This window comes from Urocitellus parryii, chromosome 9 (genome assembly GCF_045843805.1).
Source record: "Urocitellus parryii isolate mUroPar1 chromosome 9, mUroPar1.hap1, whole genome shotgun sequence".
NCBI classification, from domain to species: Eukaryota; Metazoa; Chordata; class Mammalia; order Rodentia; family Sciuridae; genus Urocitellus; species Urocitellus parryii.
Window position 1 is genome coordinate 88,415,430 of NC_135539.1, and position 22,766 is coordinate 88,438,195.

General features: G+C 36.8%; 1 protein-coding gene across 2 annotated transcripts in view; it reads right to left on the reverse strand.

Annotated features, from left to right (window-relative positions):
* Opn3 (opsin 3) overlaps positions 1-22,766 on the reverse strand; it is a 41,454-nt gene that overhangs the window by 6,509 nt on the left and 12,179 nt on the right. The window contains exon 2 of one of the 2 annotated variants that reach the window (XM_026390761.2): positions 1,058-1,377. In XM_026390761.2, the coding sequence (XP_026246546.1) occupies positions 1,058-1,377 (320 nt within the window). The remainder of the gene's footprint in view (positions 1-1,057; positions 1,378-22,766) is intronic. The other variant, XM_077802677.1, reaches the window with a different exon arrangement.

A 22,766-nucleotide genomic window follows, 5' to 3' on the forward strand; every position in this document is an offset into this window, starting at 1 on the left:
TTAATGTTGGTTGTTCAAAACATTACATAGTTCTTGATATATCATATTTCACATTTTGATTCAAGCGGGTTATGAACTCCCATTTTACCCCGTGGCTTTATTTCTTCTAACAAATAACAAGCACAATTATTTAATGATGAGGGATAATCGGTAAAAATTTAAAATGAAAATTGGTGATTTTTAATAGCCATGGTGTGAGAGAGTGCACCTATAGGGATACAAAGATTGCTAGACAGGCCTCAGAGGACATCTGAGTACTTTTTTTTTTCGTCTAGCAACTCTCTACATTTTGACTATAGCCTTGGGGAAAACAATTGGAATGGTCCAGGGATTTTTTTTCCCCAATGAAATGGGTGTAAATAAAGAAAGTAAAAATGTAGGACTTGAGGGTAATTAGTTAGGATTTACAGTGATGCCTGGAACTAGGTTTGGTTTAAAACAAAAGGTGAAAGTTAGAGGTGTTTGAAAGAGTGAGCAAGAGACTAGAGTGTTCTGATGAAAGAAGAGAGCAGATGGAGTAGGAAGAAGCAGTAGTTAAGGAAACCATCCATGGCTGAAGTGGGAGACTGGGACATGGAGCATGCCTAGACTGTTGGTTAGTTCAAATGTGCCTCTGCTGCCTTGCACCATGTAATCTATTTGTGGTCAGCTCTGGTCCTTCATGGCTCTCATGGGATTTCCAGTGTCATTCTGTAATAGTGATTTCATAGTGATCTTTGGGGGGGGGGGGAATCACGAAAAGCATGGAATTCTCTTTTTAGACTTTCTAAATTCTAAGAATGTCCCACAATGTAGGGCTGTGTTGTTGTTGAGTTTGTCTGTCCAGAATCCCTTTCTGTCCTTCTTTTGATGTGCAGAAAGTAAGTGTTATTCCTCATTTATCTTTTCATGGAGTGACTCAGAGTGCAAAATTCTGCCAAATGGAAAGTCTCCTAGAGTTCCTGCAACTCTGGGCAACTACCAATCATGTAGGAAGTGTTTGATTTTTTTTTTAACATCCAAAATATTCTGCCATGGACATGTTTTTGAGGAAAGACATTTGTGGACTTCAACTCACCATTCGAATGGAATATAGAATATGGCCATAGCAGTGGGCTATGACACCCACAGGCACCACCAAGCAGCCAAGAAATAAGAAAAGCACAAAGGAGGAATCGTTGGCATCTTTGGATTTCCACTCCACAGTGCAGCCTAGTCCATGGACGTCTAGGATGTATCTGTTCCAGCCCAGAAGAGGTGCTCCTGCCCATGCCAATGAGTACAGCCAGATGTAGGTAATGGCCCTCCAGGCCCAGGAAAAATTGATCACTCTGGCATGGACCACACGAATGTAACGTTCATAGGCCAGCACAGTTAGGGTGGTAATGGAAACAATGCCTGCAAGAAGAGAAAGTAGAAAAGTATAGCATACTGCAGGGGGAAATCAGACATAAGAGGAATAACACATTCTTAACTGGAAATACCATATGGAATGTCTGAGACCAATGGAGGGCTCTAGAAGTTAAAAGATCCAAGAGTACTAATGCCCCGGATTCCCCCAGGAAATTAAATCAGATATGTATTTATTTCTAAAAGAAAATGTTGAATAGAAAATGGCCTGTGAATTGTAGTGGGACAAAAATAAAAGCCCTAAAAATCAGCCCTGTCCTGATGATGTCACTATTGTATCAAATTTTCTGCAAAAGAGAAACTAGAGTGAGACAACTATCTCTTTTAGTTCTGCCTTCTCTCTGCTATTAAAGTCAAAATGGGTTCCCCAAAGCTCAAAATGGCCAGTCAGGGTGAAATTGTTCAAAGGACTCCTCAACCTCCTCACTAACAGATGTCAGCAATAGGAAACTTTCACCTGCAAGGCTTGTTGACGAGGTGGGGGAAGTCTTTGCTCTCATGGTCTTCATTTATACCTCTGTCTTACAACAAATGCGCTTTAACAATATTATTTATGTTTTTTCTCTGTTGCTCCTCAGAGAGTGATTTATTTGCTCAACAAGCGCCTATTGAGCATCTACTGTGTATCAGCTACTGCACCAACACTGGAGGTCCAAAGATGACTAAGAAGCAGAGCTCCAGATGTCTGAGGGGAATGTATGCTACAATTGTGAAACAACATATGGGAGTCATAAAAAAAGGAAAAATCTGTGCATAAGGCAGGAGAAGCACATTCCAGGAAGAATGAAGAATCAGGTACCAGAGAATGAAGGTGTAAAATAACAGGAAGAGTCCATTAAAGATGACAGTATTCATAGATGTCCTAGATGAGAGGAGACAGAGAAATTAGAGAGGCAGAGGTGGCCACTCTGAAAAAGGCTCATAGTTTCTAGATGAGATTTTTTTTTTAAAAAAACTTTTCCTATATGAAATAGTCAATTATAAATCTGCTACTCTCAGTAGGAATGTTTGTACACTGTTTGGTGGGATAGAAATCAATAAAGGCATTGTTTCTACTGTTAAAAATAAATAAATCTGCTACTCTCTTGTCCTATTTAAGTATGAAAATAACAGTTAAATTCTCTTCCTTCTTGAGAAAAGATGAGAGAGGAGGGGAGGAGTAGGGAGGATAGGAAGGGCAGCAGAATAGAATAGACAATATGATTGATGTATGTACATTCCACGTATGTATTATATGTTAAAATACATTCTGCTGTCATGTATGACTAAAAAAAAAATAAAAATAAATTTTAAAAAATTCTCTTCCTTCTTTTGCTTCAGAAAGGATACTCATTCCAATAGTAGTATAGAACTTGAAACTTACCCCAAGGCTATGGGAACCAGCTTGAAGGCTATTGCCAAGTAGAGGCAGGATATATGTGCCCCAGGGTATCATTAAAGGCAATCAAAGTGAAATCTGGGTTCCGGAGACATTTAGCAATTAGTATCAACTGAATCCATCTGCTTATTAAATGAATGAAATGAAGGAGAGAGTAAAAAAATAACTTGAAAATTTCTAACCTGCCCAATGAGTAGAGAGTGATTATATTAACCAAGATAAAAGTTACAAGGTATATGAACAGATATGGGGAAGAAAATGAAATTGTGAGTTCCCTAGAACACATCAACATAAGTATTTGTTGGACAAGTGGATGCAGAAAAGTTGAAGAAAATTGGCTCTAATAGAGAATAAGACTGGTCTTCCAGAAGCAGGTAAGAGTATGTTGGGGGATGGGGTTGCTAAGAGGCCTGGAGCAAGTCCAGCTCCTAATAAGTAGCTCTGTACTTTCTGACAAATCATACAACCTCTTTAGGCCTTAGTTTTTATTTTCATAAAATTGAAGGTCCATTCCCATTATAAGATTATAAGATTTTGTGATTCTGCTATTATAAAAATATGAAATGAAGAGGCACTTGACTCAGAAAGAAACTGGTAAAACAGTTAATATTTCATTTATACATGATAGATTTGTTTGTTTTTGTTTTGGGGGTACAGAGAACAACATTATTCCCAGAGTTCAATATACATGTTATACAATAACTATTCATTAAAAAAATAAAAGAATGTTTACTAAATAGTGAAATAGAAGAAGGTTGAGTTTTATAGCACAGTGAAAGAAACACTTTATAGAGTAGTGATAATAGCAAATAATGGACTTAAATTCAAATTATAGTAAGTAATTGTGAGGACAAGGAAAGCATCAAATTAGATGTTCTGCCTTTGGAAATATATTTTTACTTTATAAATTTTTTATCTAAATAGTGATATCCTTTCTTTATTTGTTCCTAGAAGGATATCTAGAAATCTAAAGTTGGTGACATAATGACTCTAATGAAACTTTTTTATTAAAATATAATGGCATTTACTTTTATAATTCACTTTAAATGCCAAAACATGGTTTGGCCTTCAACTTTAAGTTAATTTACAATGAATATTATTTAGTCCTTCATAAGCAAGAAAACATTACAAATGATTGCACTATTGTACAATATTATATAATTTTAGTAAATCTCAATGCATATTAAAGATAAATAAATGAATTCTTAGGGTTAGAGCAGTAAACTGATATAATAAGCTTGTGTGAACTATAATTACATTAACTTATTCATTCATTCATTCATTTAGTTATTAACTATTGCTTATCTACCTGTCAATTATTATTCTAGAAAATACATATAAAGAGATAAATAAATCCCTCAAGAAATTTGAAGTCTAGTGATAGAAAGATAATTTTGAAAACAAGTAAATAATTAGTGAAATATTAATAAGAAAATATAATAAAGAGATAGAAAGTAATATAAGGCATGGCGGAAGAATACAAATTAAAGGATGCAATAGTATTGTCAGGGTGCCAGAGCTGAATATGAAAAACTCAGCTTTGTGATGAGTTTTTTAGAATAGTTTTTGCCCATAACTATGTGCCAACAAGCACAATAAATTTCAAGTGCCTGATTGAAATCACCTATATTACTAATCATGACAAGTTAAAACCAAACTAAGAAGAATGAACCTTGAATTTCTGAGGCCCTTCTGATAGCATGGGTGTATAAATGAATGACAATGGGAGACTGATTTGGTTTTCAAGGGTTATCCATCTGAAATTATCTCAACTGCATCCTCCTTGCAAAATATGCAGCAGCTTCCCTCTCCTCATGAACACTTTATTTGGGTCCTCAGTTAAAATTACTTGCTGTATTTTATTTAGTTTCCAGAACACAGCTTGGGAAGATGAGAATGAGTGGACTGTTTTACAGCAACTTTCTTTACACACACATTTTAGTCAGCCTGGGATCCCTTTTATTCCATGTGTACATCTGTTTCCCTTAACACTATGAGAAGAAAAAGGAAAGGTAACCACTACAACAGGGCACTAATTATATACCAGGCTCCAGGATAATCATTCTACATATGGTACCCCCCCTTCTGGAAAAAGAGGTCTGTGGTTCAAAAGGGCTAAGGCACTAATAGGTGGTGGAGACAGTTTTGAGAATCTGGTACTGATTTCAAAATTCATGATTTTGCCTTTACACCACCTTCTCCTTTCCCACTGATTTCACTAGGGGTGAAAGTAATGTTCCTATTCTTCTGAAAAAGCTGCAGAATAATCAGGTATTTATGAAGTGCCCATCACTGTGCGGAGTAGGTCCTGTAAAAGGAATTAGAGACGCATGGTCCCTACCCTGGAGGAGACTACAGTATTGTATTTTAATAAATCCAAGACTAACTCATACACAACATTAGAGGACAATGTAAGAGAATACATTGTTAAATGTCTGCTGACAGAACAAATCAGAAAAAGTAGATCCTGGTTACTGTGTTGTGGGGGTGGCTTCAGTAAGAGATGAAAGTTTAAAAGGGCCATAAAAATGACAGAATGGTTGTTATAACCAGAAAGAATCAGGCAATCATTTCTGGCTAGAAGAGCAACTTCTACAAAGGCAAAGTAAGTTGCCTTGAATTCTTGCAACAGTGCCTTGGTCTAGGCATGGAGCTAAGCCCGAGAGGTGAGAAGGGGTGGTGAGAAGCTGATCATATCTCCCATGGCTCTCAGTGGTCTACAGCAGGAATCTTCAAATTGTTTTCCTAGCATTTCCCCTAGTCAAATTTTGAAAAACAATGTACATACTAAGATATTTAAAGGGTGGCATCTATATTTTTAAAAAATTAAATTTAAAGTATTATGTAATATAAATATCAGCATTTTAAGATAAAACTATTATCTGACTCTTATAATTATATCCAAATGCATCTAAGGATTCATAAATATATTAGTTATTTCATATACATATTTTATGTGTTTATAAATAAATATATATAACAATGACCAATCATTTAAACTTACATATTCATTCCAATTTTCTCCTCAAATTTTTATCTCAAAGAAACATATTGGTGTGGCTGAGAGATTTTAAATTATTTGTTGAATTCTGCAAAGTTGTACTTTGAAACTGAAATTTTAAAATTTTCTCTGCAGTATGGCAATATGTAAATCAATGGAAGTGTAACTGATATGATTCTGCAATCTGTATACGGGGTAAAAATGGGAGTTCATAACCCACTTGAATCAAAGTGTGAAATATGATATATCAAGAACTATGTAATGTTTTGAACAACCAATAATAAAAAAATAAAAATAAAATAAAATTTCCTCTGCACAATAAGGTTCTAAGTCTTTAAAAAATTGTCTTTGGGCTGGAGGTGTGGCTCAACTGGTAGCATGCTGCCTGGCATGGGCGGGGCGCTGGGTTCGGATCCTCAGCACCACATAAAAATAAAAATAAAAATGTGTGTCCATCCAAAACTGAAAAATAAATATTAAAAAATTCTCTCTCTTTAAAAAAAATTTGTCTTATAGATTAAGTTTTCAATTTATATATTAATTAAACTGAGTTATAATTTATATTACTATACAATTGATAAAAATATTTTGTTACATACTACAAGTAAAAAAAATTAGTCAGAAATATACTTCTTAGAGAGATCAATGTGGTTTCCCTCACTGCAAAGGCTATATCTATCCATGATTATAGTATTACTACTATCTAAATGGATGCAGGATCAATTCTACTTCTATTTTTTTCTGTTTGTAAAGTTAGAGATTTCTTGACACCACACACACACACACACACACACACACACACACACACCCACCCACCCTCCCCAAGGTAGTGTAAGGGGACAAACAGATAAGAATAGTGGGAACATGAGGTTAAGAGAATAATTTGATAAAATGAGCCCACTGTATTGACTCCCCACATGCTTTCTTTGTGAAAAAGCAATCTGCTTGTAGCCCCATCTAGCCTGAGAGACAGGAAATGACACATTCCTCAACAAACTGAGGCAGGGAGGCCTAAAGTTCTGGCAGTCAGTGTAGGTAATGAATTATGGGGATTGGTTATCAAAGAAAAGACAATGGGTTGCTAACAGCTACCCTCCAGGATCATACTTCCCAGCATAAGGAGTTGATAAAGAATACCTGCTGTTGCTCCTACTCCTTCTGCCCTTAGGCATATACATGGAAAAGAAAGAGAGACTGGGGGATTCTGGGGTCTATGAAAGAGCAAGACACATCTACTCCCACTGACACCCAGCCTTGGGCCCCCTTCTTTTTGGAGAAGTCTGTTGTCCCTCTTTCTTAAATAAAACTTGCTTTTTAGGCTTGCCTTGGTGTTTCTTGGGTGTTTAATCTTCAATGCTGGGGGAACAAGGACCTGTTCCTTATCTCTAAGACTGGTAGCAATGGAAGGAGTTTCTTTATATTCAATTCTTATTAATTATAGGAACATTCCTTCTATGTTGGGTTAATTAAACTCTCTGAATTTGCTAAAAATCATAGTGCTTATTGCTAAAATTATTTTTAATAATCTGTCATCTAACAACTTGCTCTTGTTAAAATCAAATAATTGGAAACCACCTGAGTGATCATTCATTCTTCGATATTTTCATCAATATTTAAAATGTTTCTTTTGTTTTTCAACCTGGAACTCCCCACACCCACTCATTGGCAATACTCCACAGAAAGATTTTATCTTATTTGAGAAGCCTGTGGAGTTTGCCTTTCTTTTTGGTGTAAAGTGGTAGGATGATTGAGGAAGTGCCTTGAAAACAGGTAACTGATCTCTTGGAAAACTCTGAATGGAAATTGAGAGTTAAAAACTGAGGATTGTAAAACTCTCCTTGCATAGCCATTGGAAAGAGTTTATATGCCTCCAAGCTGTTCTGAAGACAGTAGGCTCTAAAATCAAATCTCATCTTATTGTGTGCTCACATCAGGATGCATGCTGCACCTCAAACTGCCAGGTGTGTTCAGAGCTGGCTCCTTTGATACTGCTGTTTCCTCTGCCTGAAATGCTGACAAAGATCTCTTAGCCTGGAGAAGACAGCTGTGTAAACAAATAATTACAGGAATGTGATAATTGCTGAAACAGCTGTGTCCAGGGAGCTGGAGAATGCAATGGAGAAAGTACTTATTTCTGTCTGGGGAAATACCGGGAGAAGGGTTTAAGAGAAATAATGTTTGAATTGATGAATGGGAGGAGTATATCAAGTTGATAAGGGTGAGGATACTTCAAGGTCAAGCATATGGTATTTTCAAAAGCAAAGATTGAAGAGGCATTCAAATTTATCTCCGTGCATCAATTTGAGTTAAATAATTCTGTGTGATATAATGTGATGGTTATGCATTAACATTTATCGATGAACATAGATAATACACACACATCGTGGGAGGCACAATGCTAGACGTTTTGAAAACAAAAATGAGTAAAAAAACAGAAATAATTATGAAACAATATGATAAATTCTTTAATAGGGAGGGGAATATGTTTGAGGCCAAAGTCCTGGATTAAATTTCAGTTTCTTTAATCTTTACAAAATTACCATGTGACTCTAGGAAATTCTTTACATAATTATCATGTGACTCTAGGAAAATTACACACTTGATCCTCAATTTGCTCACCAGTATAATAGGGATAATAGAACCAAAATGGTGTTTCATCGTGTGTGTGTGTGTGTGTGTGTGTGTGTGTGTGTATTAAATGAGAATGTGAACATGATTAGCAAATAGTAATGCTTATATAACATTACTTTACAGTTGGTTGGAAGCAAAATTGTTTTAAGTGGTAGAAAGTGGGCAAGAGGCATAGGAGTGGATAGAGCTCTAGAGCTTAAATATATGATGAGTCAATATTTAATATGTACAAATACCCAAGAATAAAGTCATTTTCTTACTTTGGCCACTGGATGGCCATATTGAATAGCTTATTTATAGTTCAAATGTCTAGACTTCAGAAAAGCAAGTTAATACTAAATAGAATATGTGCTTAGAACAGGTAATGCTTTGTTCCTGACTCAGATCTCTGAATCCCAATCTGTTAAATTAAAAAGTTACCATAATTTGGCCCATCCTTCAAGGAGAAACACTTAATCCAGAGAAGTGAGTAGAAGGAGAGATTCCATCTAAGAGTGGTAGGAGGAATATCCAGCTCATGATAAGACATTTTGTGGGAAGCAGGTATAACCAGAGTCTTAAAAAGTATATTTTAACCAGGCAGAGAAAAAAGGTGAGAGGAAACAGCTTATGTTAACCCATGAACACCTGACAAAGTGTGCACCATTTGGGTTTCTGCCAAAAAAACCTCAAAATGGTAGAAACAGAGAGTTCTAAGAACAGAAGTGATAGGCCAAGACTCTCCCAGGAAGACATATCAGTATCATGTGAAGAGTTTGGAATGCATCTGCAAGGGCTCCCAGAAGCTATTCAACTGCTTTGTTCACTTCTATTGTTAGGCAATTCTAGAGAATTTTGTTTATCTCTGATTTTGTGTATTTTTCTTATAAAAAGTTCCCTCTGGCTGCAATGAGGAAAAAGTATTGTAGGGAGGGACAAGTTTGGCTATAGGTAAACCTACTGGAGAAATGCAACTGTTATGATGAGGAATGGGAAGTACTGCAGTGGCACTGGGGAAGGAGAAACAAGAGGACCCAATAAATTTAAGGCAGTGAATCTTTGTTGTCTGTGGGAATGAATGAAGAAGAATCACAGGAAGTCTTGCGCTGTTGGCTTAGATACACAAAGGAATGGTGTCACATTGAGTTGGAAAGCAAAAGAGAGAAATAGATTTGGGGAAGATGATGATTAGGGAATAACTGACTTCATCATAGATTAGCTAGGTCATTTTGAACAAATGATTGAATGGACTGTTTCAAATTCTCTCCCTGCAAAATGAGGCAACTATAAACCCGCCTTGTGGTTTTTAAGAGTTGACCAGGTGATAATGTGTAAAGTCTAAACTGAGCGTGTGCACATTTTCTCAAACTAGTCAAAATTCCAATTGTTCATCCCAGACATATATAATTGGTAGGTAATTTAAGGATGCAGTTGAATCATGTTTATCCACATAGAATAATGGAAACAAAACTATTCAAGAGTTTTTTTTAATAAAGATGCTACTTTATTATCAGTAGCCTCTACTCAACATTAAAGAAAAATGGTACATTTACTATGCTTGAAAAAGATCTTTCTTAAGTAAATAATTCTTTGAAATCTTGTTTTGTTGCTTTTTGCAAAGCTTCCTCATTTTTTTTTTTTTTTTTTAATGAGCAATGGCAATTCAAGCCCACCAACACTTACAGAGTGTACTTACAATGTGTCAGGCACTATTCCAAGCAGTTTCCCTGTGTGATCTCATTTAATCCTCACAAGAACTTTGTGAGATGAATAGTGGAAACTGAGGTAAAAAGAGTTAAGAACCTTGTCAAAGTTATGAGCTAATTAACACAGCCAAGATTCAAATCCCATAGCTGCTTTCAATGTCCATGCTATGCTGATTGCTAATTCTTTTGGAATTATGAAACATTTTGTACTAGTGAAGTAGTCTCTACAGAAAGCAGATTAATTTACCCATTTACTACATATTCTATAACTGTGTTTATCTTTGATATCAGAAATTGTCACTCTATAAACACAAAATTTTGTTAAGCTGAAGAATTTTGGAGGAAATTTGAGATGACCACCTTCATTTGATAATGTTTCCTGACTGCTGGAATGAGAGATTTCTATTTAATCAATAAAATAGTTCTGTAAAACACCAAAAAGATGGTTATATTTTAGTGTGTGTCTTTTAGTACTTGCTAGATGTCTATTAAGGCAGAAAAATTAGTTCTAGTTAATGGTTTCATCTTTATTATTTGCTGCCTTCCCTTTATCAAATTCAATTTTTCAATGACTCATTTAAAAAACAAATTCTTTATGTTTAATATTCTTTAGTACACAAGGTTTCAGCTCCAACTCAGTATGAAAGTTAAAACCTTCTCTATGGGTTAAAAAATTATTATTTCAGGTTAGTTTGAATGGATTTATGGCTGCCATTTGCAAATACAGTCCCAAATACTTGTAGTACATCAAAAACTGAGAGCTCCCTTAACAAAAGGACCAATGAATTTCCAGAAGAGGATCAATGAGAGGCAGTCCTCATGGTAAATTGCTAAGAGCCATAGCCAAGTAGTATGATGCATGGCATTTTTGGTTGAGGGGTGGCGCCAGCAAGCCATTGAGATGATATGATTATGTTAAAATCTGCATTCATATGGATATTGGACTCCTGCTGTCCATCTCAGCCTGCTATGGGACTCCTGGAGAGTTCCCATTGGTTGGGGAGGTGCGGTAGGAGGGAATTCCGGAGGAGGGACTTCCTGTTCGGTCCAGAGAACACTGCATGTGTTGGTTGGCAATTTTCCAGGGAGTGTCCAGAGCATTGGCGGCAGTTTCAAAAATAAAGTTTGTTCCTGCTTGAGTGGCTCCTGAGTTTGTGCCCAGCCAGACTGCGGCAGTAAATCTGTGGGCTAGCATCTCCTCATTCAAATGTCTCTATAGCTGACTCAATTGTTCTTACACTACCCTCCAATGGTATTTCTTGTGTATTGAAAAGGAAGTACCTTTTTTCTCATTAAATTTATTGATTTTTAAGTAGCAGGAGCAAGGCCTATTGATGTAGCTGGTAAAGCACATGGTGTGGGCCTCCCTGGGCACCAGTGCAGTGGCTCAGAAATCATTCTAGGAGTCTCTTTGCTCTATTATCTATTTTTGTACCAGATCTCACAATCTGTGACCCTCCAGCTTCTTGTCTTCCTATAGCCCCATGTGGACAGATATTATAGTTTTAGACTATTTACCTTGCCTCTGAATTGACACATTTTAGCCTCCTTTTTCTCTAATAATTGGCTAATTCCAAACACTATAAACAAGGGAAAAGTTGGTCTCTTCTCGGGATGAGTTCCCATTAGAATCTATTCCTTATTTCTGACTCTGCTTATCAGAGAAGGATATTGAACAAGCGGGCTCAAAATGGGGTAGAAGGAATGAGTAATTATTACACTAAGGGACATGTATTTTTTTCTGTTGCTATAACAAAATGCCTGAGTCTAGGTTCTTTATAAAGAAGTTTATTTACTAGCTCACAATTTTGAGGTTGCAAGTCCAAGCAACATGGCACCTGTTCTGGCAAGGGTCTTCATAGTTCTATCACATTGTAGCAGATGGCATTTGTGATGGAAATGACACAGAGGGAGAGATTACTTGGCAATGTAGGAAGCCAGAGTAGGGGGACAATCTTGTTCTTTTATAAAACAGTTTCTCTTGTGGGAACTAACTAGGGTCCCATGAGTACTGTTAGGCAATAGCCCTAGTAACCTAACTTTGTTCTAGGCTCTACCTCTTGAAGGTTCCACCACCTCCCCAACATTGCCACACTGAGAATGAAGCTTCTAACACATAAACCACTGGGGAACAAACTACATCCCAACCATAGGAGGACCCAAGGAATATCCATTGTACCAGAATCTGCAATTCTAGTAGGAAAGGGCAGTTTGAAAATAGAGCAAATTTTCTATGGTATTCCTTAGGTTTAGGAAGAATGGCACACATAGGCACAGAGAACCAGTCTCAATTTTTTTTTAAAGTACCAATCGAGATCTATGGTAATCAGAGAATGCTTTTCTAGCAGGACCTGGTCTCTGAACCACTTTAGGAACATGTTTGCTTCCTTAATTTTCCTTTTTGTCTATTTTCTATATCATGTTCGCATTTAAAACCAACAGGCTTTTCTTTTGAAATGTTCATCTCTATGCCTCAGACCATTCCCACTATTTTTTAGTGCAGGCTCACATCCCATAAATGACTGCTGTCATCCTACCCTTACTCCCCCCAGCCCTTATCTGACCCCTATCATCCTCTTGTGCACTAAATGCTAGATTAATAATTGATGACTCAGTTTATCTCAGATCTCCTTGACCCAGTTCACAAACCCCCCCTCACTCCCAACTGTGGGCCTTGAGCATTTGTCTCACTTCCCAGAAAATGATGGTTCTATGACTGTGGTCACAAAGCTCCAGCTGCTATTCCTGTAACCATAACCACAGACTTACAGGTGGTTGGTTCCAACCTGTACCTGTACCCTCACTGGACTGGACCCAGCTTATTCAACTCAGAAGCAAAGGGATGTTGACCTCTTGAAGCCAACTGAGGTCAATGTGAGTCAGGAAACAGAGATACATTGCTTGCACTGCTCTCCCACCACTTGGGCTGTTTCAAGCTGCACTAGTTTCATGTAGCCTTATTGAAGATAGCCTGCAAGATCAAGCAATCCCTGTTTTTTTGTTTGTTTGTTTGTTTGTGTGTGTGAAGCTGTGGCCAGATCAGGGGTGTAGCCTCTCACGTTTGGCCTCCTCTCTTCCTTGCCTCTTCCTCTATTCCCTCACTTTTGATTCCCTAGGATTATACCCCCAAAATCATTAGTAGTATGCTTTATCTTAGGCTTTATTCTGGGTGACTTATGCTAAGAAAATCATCTTATTTCCATAGGATTCTTCTGCAGAGTTCCCTCTTCTTAATAAGCTAGCTTTCAAGGAACTCTGCCTATTTCTTCCCCTACCTAGACAACCTTGTTTTATTTCTAAGTGCCTTAGTGCATGCAGTACTCTACTCATACATAAAAGACTATATTTTCATGACTGCTGTTTCCTACTTACTATATTTTAGTATCATTCTATGTATTGTTGCCTTGTTGCTCCAATTAAATTGTAAATACCTGAGGGTTAAAAACCATGTCTTTTGTATTTTGACATTCTCCTTGGCACCTGGAATAGTTGAGAAAGGATTAGTTTATAACGATTCATTATGAATTTATGTATGTGTAAACCATATTTCTATATATTGAGGTAAACATGGTCACCTCTGTAATCATACACTAAGGTGAAATGCTGCTTAGAAAAAGCCATCGTCAGATTTCAATGAAAAGGAAAAACAGTACCAATGGAAAAAAGCAATATATTAGAAGAACATAAGACCAATTTCAATATTTTTCCTAAGGGATCCCTATTTCAACTAAAAATACGATTTCACAGTTATTACATTATAATTTTTGACTATTAAAAAATCTTTCCTCATTTTTATGGATGATATAAAGTCAAATGTTTTTCCTATTAGATTTGTCATTTCTTATTCTATAAACACAATAATACATTATAACACCTCATTTCATTTCTTTTAATTTTTTAAGTTCTATTTCATATATTTTTCTCACCAGATCTTTGTAGGCATGTGAGACAAAACAGCTCATTGTTCCCAGTTGATTATGATAGTTAACTAGCCAACGGCTACAAAGATTAATAAGAATCTGCTTGGATTTTCTGATTGCTGATCCAAAGCTCTCCTAAAAAATTTTTCAAGAAAGATTAGACAAAGCAAATTAGTTGTGATCAATGGAGGAGCTTTAGGTCTTCTTAATTCCATGAAAAAAATTCAACGTATGAATAAGTTATGTAATAATCCTGTGACCACTTGTCTGCAATAAGTCTATTTTCTAAGTATTCCTTCCTATATTATTATCTGGCACCAAGAGAAGAAAATTTGCTAATACAGAAGAGCAAATTTTAAAATATTAGGAAGGGCTGGAGGTGTAGTTCAATGGAAGAATACTTGCCTAGCATGTGTCAGACCCTGAGTTCTATCCCCAGCACTGAAGGGGGGAAAAATGAACATGAGTGAATCTAAGAGACACCTAATTAAATTTTTGTTCAGTCATTTTATAATTTATAAAACTCTCAAGAGAACTCACAGCTTAGGTTGTACAGCAGGTGTTACCAACACCAATTTCATTTTAAGTCACTTTCTCTTACCACGCTGACTCAAGTGGAAAGTATTGAAACAGAGGATCAGTATTATTTCTTTGCCAAAGATGAAAAGCTTTTTGTGTGTGCATAAGCAACTAGAAAATATGATAAAAAGAGAGTGGAGATAAAAGGTAAGAAACTTGTGAGAAGACATAATTGCTAAATAACATGGAGAATGCAATACTGGAACAGAATGCTTGATGTTTATAAAACTAATTTGTCAGATAGGTAGTTGTGCAAGAATAAAAATAAAACTTATCTTCTTGGTGACCATGGTTGGGTATTTTGAATGGATGAGAAAATATAATTTCCTTAAAAGGCTTAGTCATCTTGATCTGACAATGCCAAAGGAAGAACAAGAGAAAAATTCCAGGTTGGGGAGGGAAGTTTACAAAAAGTGAGGTATATTGCCCAAGGCCAGAAAGCAAAACTTGTAGGTGTTAGAGTAAGGTGGATTCCTTGAACTACTAGCATTCTACTATTTCCAGCTTATTTTTCATGTTGTCTAATTTGGCTCAGTGTGGATTTAACTTTCTCTCAACCCTGAATTTAAAAACCTCTAGATCAGAGCAGTAGGTCTCTTTCTCCTGGTACAAATACTACTTCCAAAGGCCAGCTCTTGAAATAGCCAGGTACCAAATCTCCCGGGAGATTGTTAAAAATGCCAGTTTCAAGACTTGACCCTCCAAGACATTGATCCAGTAGGCCTGGGATGGAACTTGGGAATCTGTATATAAGACTCCATTTTTTCTTTTTTTTAGTCAGTTCTGGGGATTGGACCTAAGGCCTCTTGCCTGCTAGCTGTACTATTGAGCCACATCCATAGGCACCATCTGATTTTAACTGACTTTGAGAATGATTGGTCAGATCTCCTTAAGTATTATCTCACAGCTATTTGCTCATTTCCCAGCATTTTTCTCCAGTGCAGACACAAAAGTAATCACAACAGGTGTCTCAGAATCCTTCTATGTCAATACTTCCCCAAGATGCACTGCAGATTCCTTTTGATTGTGCAGTCAGCACCTAATCAATGTAGAGGGGTGGTCCCCCCTCATCTCTGACAGCACATTTCTGTTCTATCCCCCTGGGAGTCTATGCATCATGACCTCTGTCCTTTGCAGCAGACCAACAACATTGCTATTCTCTGTTTGTATAGACAGTGCTCTAGGACTAGAGACATTTAAGGACCTCATTATTCTATGGAATTATTCTCCTCAATAAAAAGACTTTCACACATATGGCAGGGTTTCAGTAGTTTAAAATTTCCTTCTTTTCTCATTGTGACATTCTTTTCTTTGCACATTTGGGTGTTTTTTGGTTTGTTTGTTTCTGTTTCTATTCTGGCTTTTCTTTTTTATCCTAAGAAGTCTATAAAAGATACAAATTTGGGTATGGTGGTAATCCTAGAAGCTAGGGAGGGAGACTAGGGCAGGAGGATTACAAGTTCAAAGGCAGCCTTGGCAATTCAGCAAGGCCCTAAGCAACTTAGCAAAACCATGTCTCAAAGATAAAAAGAGCTGGGTATGTAGCTCAGTGGTAAATCTCCTCTAGGTTCAATCCCTGGCACCAAAACGGGGAGGGGGGAAGAAAGAAAGAAAAAAGAAAAATAAGAAAATAAAGGAATTTGCCTCAAGCCCCCAGAAGGGAGAACAGTGTCTATATATATGTGTGTGTGTATATATACATATACATATTCATTTTTATATACAACTGGAGTTTACCCCAGGCAAGGAAATAGCACCTATACTAAAAATCAGTGCTACGTGCCTTTTATGTATTAAATCTTTCATTATTTAGAGATCTTTCTAAATCAACATTTCCTTATCCCTTGGCACCTGAAGACTTTCAGGAAAAATGCTTGGCTGCCTCAGTCTGGGCTCTAAAAATTGCTTGCCTTTTTTCCTATCATGCTCAGGACCTGCCAACGAGGAGCTTGTAAACTGCCCCCACTTAAAAACCAAATTGAATGGTGGGTTTGAGGTAACATTTCATAAATAGTACTGCAGAGAGTGTCATGCACAAAGCTAGCCAGTGAGAAAGCCAGTGAGGGTGACAAGATAAAGAGCAGTTTTCCAGTTTATGTAGGCAGCTCTGATTTTCACAAGATTTTACTTATTCAAAGCTTTCACTCCTATCTTTCCCCTTGTCTTTTGCAAAATCTTCTGTTTCTTATAATTCAACAAGCTATAATAATGCCATGTTTTTTTGGCACTGGAGGCACAACATTTCAGTAAATGGCTGAAAGCAAGGTCATTTGAAAACAAGGTCTTAGAAATCTGAGAAGCCTTGTTTGCCCAGGAGTAGACAATTACTCTGACTCCAGAGCCCAGTGGGAAGTATTGGGCAGATAGTTTCATCATGAAAAAGGAGGGAAAGTGGAAACCGATGATACTTCTTCATTTTCTCCTATGATGGAGAGCAAATTGAAGCCTGATGCACATTAAACTTATGGCATTTTCTGCATGAATAAATGTTCTGGGACAAATCACAGCTTAAAAGCAGACAATCAACAAGTCAGAGATGTCTAAATCTTTGTTAAGTATTTGAGTAGTCCTAATGTGTAGGGCCCTGAGCTTAATGCTGTGAAAGCCAACTCATAAGCTATCATCCTTAATGTAGAGGGGGAAAAGCAACACAAAAAGACAAACCAGAATACAAAATTGGATAGTTGAAATGCCTAATGAGACATATAGATGGAACATCATAGGAACTCAGGGAGAGGGAAGGTCTGAGAACTGGAGAACTGGGAAAGCTTTACATAAAGGAGTAGGACTGAAGAAGGTAAAAAACAATTTAAAATTTTGCCCAGCATATATATTTCTAGTAATTCCATATTTACTACTTTGAGCAGTGCTGTTTAGAAAAATATGCTATGAACCAAATAGATTACTTAAATTCTACTAACAGCCACACTTAAAAAAATATAAAGAGGGCTGGGTTATGGCTCAGTGGTAGAGCACTTGCCTCACATGTGTGAGGCACTGGGTTCAAATCTCAGCACCACATATAAATAAATGAATAAAATAAAGGTCTATCAACAACTAAAAATATTTTAAAAGTATAAAAAAATCTATTAATTCTAACAACATTTAACAGTTGCAGACAGCATGCTTGCATCTTCCCCCAAATGCACATGTTGAAATCTCAACTTTCAGTGACATCTCAGTATAGACTGGCAATGTTTCAAGAGCTCCAGAGATGTGTGTGACTAATAGTTACTATATTGATCAGTATAGCCCTAGATCAATTCTGTACTTTGGGTAGGAAGAGATATTATAAGGATATGCTTTGAAACATTGATTATATTAGAGTGAAAACCAGGAAATAACCTGATGTTTGTCAAGAGAAGGAAATGGATAAAAAAAAAATTGAGCAAAAGGACTGAAGCACTGCTTGGACTCAAATTAAATTCATGTTTGTGGTGACTTCTGGGAAGGAAGTGAGATGAACTGAGAAAAGAAATACGTAGGCATGGATTTTATCTGTAATACTTTAATCCTTAAAAGATGGATTAGAACATATCTAAAAATATTAATACTTGTTCGTGTTGCAGGGCAGATACGTGGGTACTTGTATTATCATTTGCACTTTCCTGTATTTAAATAATTTATAAAACAAAACATTGAGGATATGGAAGTAGCAAGTAGAAGACAATTCGAAGGCTGGCTGTTTAAATAAAGAATAGAAAAAGGAGTCACAAGTCAAGGGACAGTTGGGGATGGCGATTAGATTTCCAACTGATGGAAATGATCCAACACTGAATGAGAGAAATGATAGCCCAAAAGCTTTTATATTCCTTGCATATCTGTGATAGTTCAACTTTGCAGCCTCATTATGGGGGAATGTTGATGAAGCAAAGGGTTTTATAGAACAAGGGAGTAATGCTTTGGAAACAGCAATGATACTCAATGTGTACCTATTCTAACATCTGGTCCTGGGGTATTTGGTGTGTTAAAAGAAAGACAAATGGGAGAGGTGGAGAGTTAGGATCCTGGGAGAGTTAGGATCCAGAGTTCAATTAAAGTAAGCAGGTAGAGAAAATGTTAAGAGATGTTGAAGATTTAGAAGAGTTTACAGTTTCTGAGGTGAGGCTCTAGAGGTTACATAGGAGGAGTTCAAGATTGGACCAGATCAAGAAGTACATGAGCCATTAAAAAAAAAATGTGAGTCCAATCATGGTTGACTGGAGAGGTTTTCCCCTTCGCCAAGGAGGGACCTCAAGAAAGATAAGAGAGATGATGGGATTCATTCTGACCATCTTCTAGAGAGCAAAGCGTTTGCAAGGTCTGGGTCCTGAATGAGTTGCTCAGTGGTATTTTGATTTCTAGAACATATGCTTTTTCTGATTTCACACCATGCACATTTGGATTTCTTTCAGTTTATCACTTTTTCTAACGGTACTGTGAGGAGGGACAATAGAACATTGTGATCATGGACATTACGTTCAGGTTCTATATCCACTTTTTGTGTGACTCCGAACAAGTAAATATCTTGGTATTTAAAGTTCCTTACTATAAAACAGGGTAATAATAATACTCAAGAACTCCACAAAGTTGGGATGAATACTGAGGTAATTGATATGCAATTACCTTATAATAGTACACTTATAATAGTACCTGCCATATAGCACTCTCTAAGTGTGGCAATGGATGTTATAATTCATGTATACATCCTTGAGAGAATTCTTGGCAATATAATGCTAGGATGAGGAAGTACACAAAATTTTAGTACTTTCAATACAACTTTCAAAATAGCCACCAGAACAGAAATTAAATCCCCAATCACATATTATTGGATATTTACTTCATTCCTTCTTATATATGTCACAGTATATGACAACTCATCTCTAGCCACTCTGCAACTGATTAAAGTTGTCCTCTATATACCTACTGACCCTGAATGCAATTGATAAATCATTAAAACATTAGTTCACTCCACCTCTTTGTAATATTATCACTTTGAACCAGGCTCTTGTTGAAATTCCCTGTGGTTTCTATAACATTTTTTATATATATGTGATATGTGTGGTGTGTTTGTGTATATACATATATATCCCTTCTACCCCAGTACTAGGAATTGAATGAAGGTGCACTTTTTGAGACAGGATCTCTCTAAATTAGAGATTGGCCTTGAAGTTGGGTTTCTCCTGCCTTAGCCTCCCAAGTCATTGGGATTACAGGCATGTACCACACAACTGGCTCTTCCTCCTATATTATATGCTATTTCTATTCTATATTTATTTTCCTTAAGGAAAAAAAATGAATTATCTATGTAACCAAAAGTTCAAAGTGGCAATTGTTTTAGCCATAGTTGCCCAATAGAAAAAAGATGTGAGGCACATAACTAGGGCCTCAAATAACGCCATCAGGATTTTGTATTCCTTCTTGCATCATTGGCTTGCTTTTTTTTTTTTTTTTCCTATTTGGACAGATCTTAAGACAGATTCTCTGGTAATCAAGGTATTGGCAATACCTAATTCAAATCCTTGATTCTTCATAAGCCTAGGAGAAAATAAATAAATAGAGTGTACTTAGGAATTCTAGAAAAGGAATCTTTCTAACCCAGAACTAATCCAAAAGCAGGAGTTACTGTGTTAAATTCAGGCTGGGCACTATGTCTATATTCCCCCTAGGTCTATATCTACCAGCTCTTTTTAAATTTTCCTGCAGCATCCATGTGCAACCAACCATTGAGTCATGCTGAGTTAATCTTCTCAATAATTCTCAAACCTGTCCTTTGCTCTCCAACTATTGACCTAATTTAGATCCTCACCATCTCTTGCCAAACTACTATAATAGCCTTATGTCTAGACTCTCTGTCTGCAGTCATGCCTCCTTTGTAATCCTCCAAACATAGTGGGTGGGGGTGTGAGGATAGGGAAAAACACACACACACAACACACACACACACACACCCCTCAAATGCACCAGTTCAATTCCTTGTTTAATAACATTGTTTCTCTACTAGGATAAAGTCAATAGTCCTTAGCTTGACATGCAGAGTACTCTAAGACCTACTGATTATCTTGTATGAGCAAAACCAAATCCATTTGCTTTTCTTCAAAACCTGTTCCCAGTATTGGTTAAATGTATCACTCAATCAAATACCAAAGATGAAATTTTAGTCATTTTCAACTTCCTATTCTGTCTCTTATGTGGGACATATAATCATTCTCCAGAAATTAGGTATGGAACCACCATTTGACCCAGCTATCCCTCTCCTCAGTCTATACCCAAAGGACTTAAAAAAGAATATTCTATAGGGACATAGTCCCATCAGTGTTTATAGCAGCACAATTCACAATAACTAAACTGTGGAACCAACCTAGATGCCCTTCAATAAATGAATGGATAAAAAAAATGTGGCATATATACACAATGGAATATTACTCAGTAATAAAAGAGAATAAAATCATGGCATTTTCAGGTAAATGGATGGAGTTAGAGAAGAGAATGCTTAGTGAAGTTAGCCAACCCCAAATAACCAAATGTTGAATGTTTTCTTTGATATAAGGAGGCTGATTCATAGTGGGTTAGGGAGCAGGAGCATGGGAGGAATAGATGAACTCTAGATAGGAGGGGAAGGGAGGAGGCATGGGGTTAGAAATAATGGTGGAATATGATAATCATTATTATTCAAAGTAAATGTATGAAGACACAAATTGGTGTGAATATACTTTGTATACAACCAGAAATACGAAAATTGTGCTCTATTTGTGTAATAAGAATTGTAAGCATTCTGCTGTCATATATAAATAAAAGTAAATAAATAAACAAAATAATCATTCTCCAGGTCCTGTATTTCTACCTCCAAATTGTTCTCTGCTTCTTTCATTTCTATCACCCTGCCCTACCCAGGTCTTATCACATGCTTCCCCCTTACCAATCACCTGCATCCAGTCTCTGTACCTTCTTCCCAGCCTCCTACACACAGCCACCAGGGTAGCCTCTGAAATACAGGTCTTAGGAAGAAAACACGTGCACAGTGTGTTATCCACTGAATAAAAGTCCCAACCTCGTTGGCCCCTATCCCATATGTCCTGCCTCTCCACATCAGTGCAGGCTCTCCTCATGCTTGAGCCAGGCACGCCATGTCCATGATACCTGTATGCTTTGTTTCTGCCATTCTTTTTGCACAGAATGTTTTCCCACACAGCAGTCTGTGGAAATCCTGTTCAGGGCCCAGTCCAAATACCTTTGCTTTTGTGAATCATCCCCAGATTTCCCTAGTCAGACAAAAGTCATTTCTCTGTGCATCCATTAAAGTTTATCTACACCTATATTATAGTGATTACTACAGCCTGATTAAAACAGTGGTTACTTGTGCAACAATGTCAGTCCCAATAGATTGAAAGTTGTACTACTTAACTAATTCTGTAATTTTGAGAAAGGTATTGAGTCATATTTCTCATTTTACATGAAAACATTACTACCCTTGTGGGGTTATTTGAAAACATGTAACAATATAGTGAAGAAATACGTTTCTGAAATATTGGACTTAATCTGATTAACAACCAGATTTGACAACTTTCTGAAAATACCACGTCATATCTCTGTCACATTTGGTTTATGGCATCAGACTGCCTGCATCTGAAGTCCCTTCTACCACTTACCGGAACAGCATGTGATCTTGGTCAAGTTCTTTGTCTTGTGTTTGTTTCTCCAACTGCAAAATGGGAATAAGTACCTACCAATTGGATTGTTATGAGGACCAAATAAAGATAACAATAACTTATAGTTAATATGTAGCATATGGTAAGTGCTCTGTGTTATAATCACTATCTTGTATTCCCAAAACTGAACATAGAAACTAGGACATGGAACTGAGGATTTAACCCAAGTTGTTATGCACTCTTATATACGCAATAATTCCCTCTCTTGTGATGGACGCAAAATGGAATAGTAGCATTTCAAGTCTTACTAGTGGATCTAAATACTAACTAGGAGTGAGTTCAGGCAAGTTACTTTGATTCTTCCAGGTCTCAGCTATAAAGTAAATATAAATACTTGCCCATTCTTACCTTCTGCAGTTATTCTTCGGACCACATAATAGAGTTGTCAGAAGAAAAGCATTCCTATACATGCTGAAGCAGAATTGTCGTCACAATATTCATGTTAGTCAAACTCTTTCAGGTGAACCATGTTCTGTATTATTAACGCCTGATAGA